The 6,160-nt window shown below is 34.1% G+C and overlaps 1 protein-coding gene across 1 annotated transcript; it reads right to left on the bottom strand.

Moving 5' to 3' along the window:
• Positions 1 to 1,236: 1,236 nt before the first annotated feature.
• Positions 1,237 to 5,424, bottom strand: LOC119666290 (teneurin-a-like). Its single transcript, XM_038075571.1, has 4 exons — positions 4,169 to 5,424; positions 2,914 to 3,108; positions 1,313 to 1,522; positions 1,237 to 1,247 (listed from the first exon to the last, which is right to left on the bottom strand). The coding sequence occupies exons 1-4, from the start codon at positions 5,406 to 5,408 to the stop codon at positions 1,237 to 1,239; spliced, it is 1,656 nt and encodes a 551-aa protein (XP_037931499.1). The 5' UTR covers positions 5,409 to 5,424.
• Positions 5,425 to 6,160: the final 736 nt, after the last annotated feature.

The raw sequence follows: 6,160 nt of genomic DNA, 5'->3' as shown, positions 1-6,160 counted from the left end.
AAGCATTAGTAGTGCTATTCTAGCTTTATTTTAATCCATTTAAATTTGCTGTATTACATAAAAATTTATAACAATTATATTAAATACATAAAGCTTATAGCAATGGCATTTTAGCCCTCTGCCGGAGAAGCATTATAAAAGTCAAATAAACCCAAAAGTTAAAGTAATTAACAGTTTTCTAATTATTTACATGGAGTTCAATTGGAGAGGTTTTACTGAAAAGTGTAGACCAAACTTATTAACTGGTATTAAGGGCACTCTCCTCTTTTCACATCAGTGATTTATGGATGAACATAGGTTCTAATATGAATTTAATATAATTTTATTCTATAATTTATTGCAATGGAAAATATGTCAATACAATATTGAGTCGATGTCTTTGGTTGTATACTAAGTATATGTATTAATGTGAAATGCTGCTAAGTAGTCCTGCATCAAAGCTACTATTCTGTGTTATTAACTAATCCAACTGTGCAGTCCAGTTTAGTGTGTATTTTCATAATTTTATATAAAATTACTTTCATTGTTGTTATTGTTTACGGTTTTTCTGCTGTTTGTTGTTTGTTGCTCTGCAAACAATTTGCAAATCAATCAAATTTCTTTATTTCATCCATCAAACAAATGCCGTTGCCATATTTACTTGCACAAATTCTGTGTATTTGCACACTGAACTACTGTTGAAGTTAACACAAACTGATGAGCACTTCCCTGCACGTGTGTAATTTGTGTGCTTTGCATTTGTGTGCTGTGTAAATGTTCAAAAATATTTTCCAGATTTACTATTTAAACAACAAAGTAAACCTGTTTGCATACGGAATTTTAAACAAATCTCTAAGCACATAAACAAAATATTGTTTTTGCCTATGAACACTGCACTCTCCAACCCATCGAGCACCATTCTACCGTAGGTGGAATGGTAGAATTTTTAAGCAATATTCCCACCCAGCTCACTCCGGCCGAACCCTAAGCTAAAATTCCATAACTAAATTGAGAAATTAAAATTGCATAAGTCAGGGAACCGAACTCTGCACGGATTCGGTTGAGTTTCTGAGCAATTTTTTATTGTTAAATAAAATCCATAAACTAAAATGTCTTTCGTTTTATTTTGTCGCCTTCCTGGCTGGCACTATTACACATAATTGAATTAATTTATTGCCCATAAAAATGTAACACGTCGTTTCAAATAAATTGATGCAGTGTAATTGGAAATTGTAACACATTTTTAATTGAAATTTCTCACACATAAACTACGTAAATATTTAATTTTCAATTATTTGCACTACATTTAGGGAGAATTGAAAATCAGACTTACCTTGCGAGCAATCTGGTCCTGTCCAATGCCGTTCACAAACACATTGTCCTGTTTCTAAGTCATAAGTACCGTGCTCGGAACAGCCGGGCAAGCACTGATACACTTGCTGATCAATGGTACCGCAGTCCTCACCTTGCCAACCGGCCTTACAATAGCACTGACCAGCGACACATGTGCCATGGCCCGAGCACAATGGATCAAGGCAATCATCTGTGTGTTTTTTATGTTTTTATGATAAAGGTTGCGTTGCATGCCCGACGTTTGTAGGATTTTGATATATAAATGGCAAGAATTAGCAGCAAAAGTCAAAGCAACGCACACAATGAAACGGAAAAAAGATAACAAAACAAAAGGAGATTAGTATGTTAGACACGTACAAAAGTGGTCATTAAAATGGAATTCGAGTTAAGTTGCAGTTGGTAGCACTGTAGCACTGTAGCATCGTATCATTGGAGCACTGCTGGCATAAGCATTTTGCCCTGGTAATGCTCAGCATATAAATTTTTCTAATTTCAGCGGGAATCATTTTTCCCTTTTTCATTTCTGCTTGCTCCACTTTATTTATTTGTTTATTTATTCTGTTTTTATGGTAATGCTTGATAAAGGGGTGTGGCTATGTGGCAATGTGGCAGCTAGCAAAGTGGTTTTAATGTGGAAAACTTTAATGTTTAGTTAATTATTATTTACGTCAAGGATACTGTAAGTAAGTGTAAAGGGGTTTTCTAATTATTAGCACATCAAATATTTATGTAAGGAAAGTGTGCAATTGATACATATTATGTGAATGTATATCTATGGAACCTCATTTTATAAACACACAACCATTACATAAAAATTATTCAAAACTCAATTTTTTTACTAAATACTAGCTATATATTTTTGAACTTCTAAAATAACAAATTGTATTTCGTATTTCATAGTTTGTTATTTATACAAAAAGTTAAGAAAAATAATACTTTAAAGTTAAGAATATTTGGAAAGACTTTAAAAGAAAGAAATTGACAAAGCAAAGTTTTTACAGTTCTAATTTGAAAGTACAATTCCACTTTACTCATTTAGTTAATATTATTAATTATATATTTATAATGGTTACCTAAAGCGTCGACATTAATAAATAAATGTGCCTATTAAGTGTTTGTATTATGTTTGAAAATTGTTCATGGAGTCTCCTTTAAAAAAAACTTCTTATGCCTGGTCCACACAACAAAGAAACCACATATGTGCCATGCCAGTATCCATTCTGTATATTTTTGTGTCAGTTTGGTTGTTATTACTTTGAAGTCGCATCCACACATAAGGCATGCCTACACCCACTAATATTGCTCATAGTGTTTACGAAAAACCAACTATGAAGAAAAACTTTTCACAATTTCTTGTATTTGCAGTTCCTTTCACAGAAACTAAGTAAGTATATAGTACCAAACTCTAAACTCTACCTTACAGCAGTCAGCATCACTGCCAACACAACAAACAAACAAACAATTTAAAATTTTTACTTTACATGTTTTTTTAGCAACTTGGCAACTCTTGTAAATAAATTAGAAATAAAAAACACATTGAAGCAGTATAAACTGTGTTCAGATGTGTTTGTCCACACTTACGTTGATCACAAAAAGGTCCTTTCCAGCCACGTTCACAGTGGCATTCACCTTCAATGCAACGTCCATGATTCGAACAGTTCGGTACCTCGCATTCGCCCACAGGTATATCACATTCGGAACCCTTCCAGCCCTCTTCACAGTGACAAACACCACCACCGTAGTGGCCGTGAGCGGAGCATAGCACTGGACAGACGCCTGTTATCGATGTTAACAAAAAGAAAGTAAATGAAAGCAGAGAAATTTTATGTTATTTGCTTGTTTGTAAGAATTCTAAGCTTTTCACAAAAAAAAAAAACAAAAAATAAGGAAAATTCTGCATCAAATCAAAAAAAAATAATAAAAAATAGAACGAAAGCAAACAGCAAGTGTTGCTGTTGTCGTTATTGCAAAATGAATGAAAACAGGTGACGATGACAGGTTTTGTTTGTTCTCAGTAAGATTTTAAATTGCAAAACTAAATATAAAAGCAGGGTTGTTAAATATTTTCAATGAAATGTTTTTATTTCGTTTCAGCTTTTCGAGACTTATTACTGAACAATATTCCAAGTCAATTTTAATAAACAAAACCTTTGTGAAGTGATCATTTTTATACAGAAAGTTTATTTAGAATTTAATGTCATTTTAACAGAGAAAAGCAAATGTCCTAAAACGAACTTTATATCCAAAAGAAGCAATAACATTTTATGTAATAAAATAAAATTTTCATTTTGATTTAATGATCTTGAAAGGTGCTTATTTTCACATTTAATTAATACCAATTTCATTATCTAATCCAAATAGATCTTCAATGACACATACTTATAAATTCGAATATTTGATAGAATCCTATACCCTTTAACAGATGCGATAAAGAAGTGATTTACTTGATTTAGTTTGCTAATACATTCGATGTATGTTCCATGAGCGAAAAAAATTTTAATATTATTTCCGTTAATGCTCACCAAATGCAGACCTGTCCCCAGTGGGGTCCATTACTGAGTGGATGGTAATGTTAATGGTAATTTAAAAATCAACATATATTGAGTGTTAATTTTTAATACCAAAAAAAATAAATTTTGCTGACATTTTTTTTAGTTTGCATTCTTATTAGAGAAAGAAAAATTACCCAATTGAGTAAAATATGAAGAACAAACAATTATTTTAGTGATTTGTGAATTTAGTGATCATGTCACATGAACTATACTTATGCATATGAAGAATAGTTGTCAATACTCAAAAAAATTAAATTTTTGTATTTCCAAAAATGTTTACTTACTCTTGGAGCAATCGGCGCCCTGATAGCCATCTATACAATCACATTTTCCCAAATAACAACTGCCGCGTCCTGAACAATCGTTTGGACATGTAGTGCTAACACCCTCAGCTTCCTCAACAATCAATGTTACCGAATGCGCAACTAATTCATCATTGTACACAGAAATAAACCATAAACCAGTATCTAAATACTGCAGCAATGACACATTAACCATCATTGTATCCATGTCTAAAGCAGGCAAACCGCCCATACTATCTGGTCCGGTTGCACCCATGGCAGAGCGCTTTTGCAAGACATGTTGATTTTGTTGTTTAGCATGCTGTTGTGCATAGTACTTAGCAGTGTCCAAAGGTGTTTCAATGTCCATCTCTTGTGGAAAATTACCATTGTACTCATCCGAGCCGAAATCTTCGAAAGAGTCATCGTCATCGTCATCATCAAATTGATGCCCGTAGTTAAAACGAATACCATTTGTTGTTTCGTGAGATGCACGCTGCAAATCATCGATATTTGTATATTCACCACCTGCAGCCAAAACATCAATATCCGCGAAATCTTTAAAGTTCTGTGTATCACTTCCATTACTTTGGTCGTTACCATTTTGCCAGTGTACTGCGCTACGTCTATGCCGCAAATGACTATCCAAACGACCGCCTTTGATGAACTCTACGAAATCGTATTGCGTTACGGAGGGAGCGACATTACGACGTGAATAGACCGCAAAATTTGCGCCCCACGGTAGCGTAAAGTTAAAACGTATGAATGCAGGATGTTTATTGCGAAATTCTAAATTCCAAAATTGGTAAGCCGGAATGTTAGCATGGTAAAGCTCATTGAGTTCTTTCAGTTCGACAACCTGCGGCCACTTCAGCAGCTGCTGCTGTTGCTGTTGTTGATGTTGCGCACTATATGACTGGTCCTGCAGATGGGAGGCATCTTGTGGTATGCCAGCCGCTATTTGTTGATTTATGCTATGCGGTTGCTGTTGCAACAACAGTTGCTGCTGATGCTGCAACTGTAGTGAGGGTGCCGAATTCTGTGCCCCACCACCGCCTCCATTGCTGCCAACGAAATTTGCGCTATGATCTGATGTGCTGGTCTGTACCGATTCTTCTGTGGGATAAGCTGTCGGTAACTGACTGCCACCATTGTTTGCTTTTGCGTTGCCATGTAAATCATGTGGTTGTGATTTGACATCTTGGACTAGGATGCAATTTGTTGTATCCATGTTGGGTTTCATTGAGCTCACAGCTACAAAAAAGAAAAGAAAAAGGTTTTATAAGAATGAGTTGAATTTAAGTTAAGAGGATATGTTTAACACTTTAAATATTTTTATTGAAGTGGTCTTGGACACAACAGCACAAAGTTCTTGAAATTTCCAATGATATATAAAGATATATAAATTCGGACACTGTGCCATTAACTATTTAATTTTGTATTATTGCATTACTACTATATCAGTCGTCTGACGCCATATAAATTAAAATTAAAGCAAATTCCTGATTCTTAAAAACTAATCTATGTACTACGGAAATAAATACAGTTAACTTACATCAGACACTCTAACATATGCTAATGCTCTCATATTAAATAAAAAACCGAACATTTTTAAAAATACCACATAAATCACATGCAGTAAAAATATTAGCAGACCTACTCGTAGAAGATTTTAAATGGGAACCATGGACCGATTTAGTGGCAAAATGTTACTAATGTCCCTGATGGTTTAGCACAAAAAAATGCAAGCTGGTAAAAAAGTACATATGCCGCACGTAGTTTTTCCTCATTGCGTACATGTTTAACTTTGCCAATAAAATTTTTGGTGTCTTTCTTTTTTGTTTTGGAACCCTGAAGATGGCCACAAAATGCAGCAATGAGTGAGCTTCGAACTAAACAAATTTAGAAGCACGTTTTGCAACCAAAAAAAAAACAAAAAAAAGAAAATTAAGCGAAAAAATAAAGGCAGCCAAAGTTGTTCGCATGAAAATCGAT

Source organism: Teleopsis dalmanni, chromosome 1, assembly GCF_002237135.1.
Source record: "Teleopsis dalmanni isolate 2A chromosome 1, ASM223713v2, whole genome shotgun sequence".
Taxonomy (NCBI): Eukaryota; Metazoa; Arthropoda; class Insecta; order Diptera; family Diopsidae; genus Teleopsis; species Teleopsis dalmanni.
Note: the sequence above shows the minus strand (reverse complement) of the source record. Positions and strands in the feature narration are given on the sequence as shown.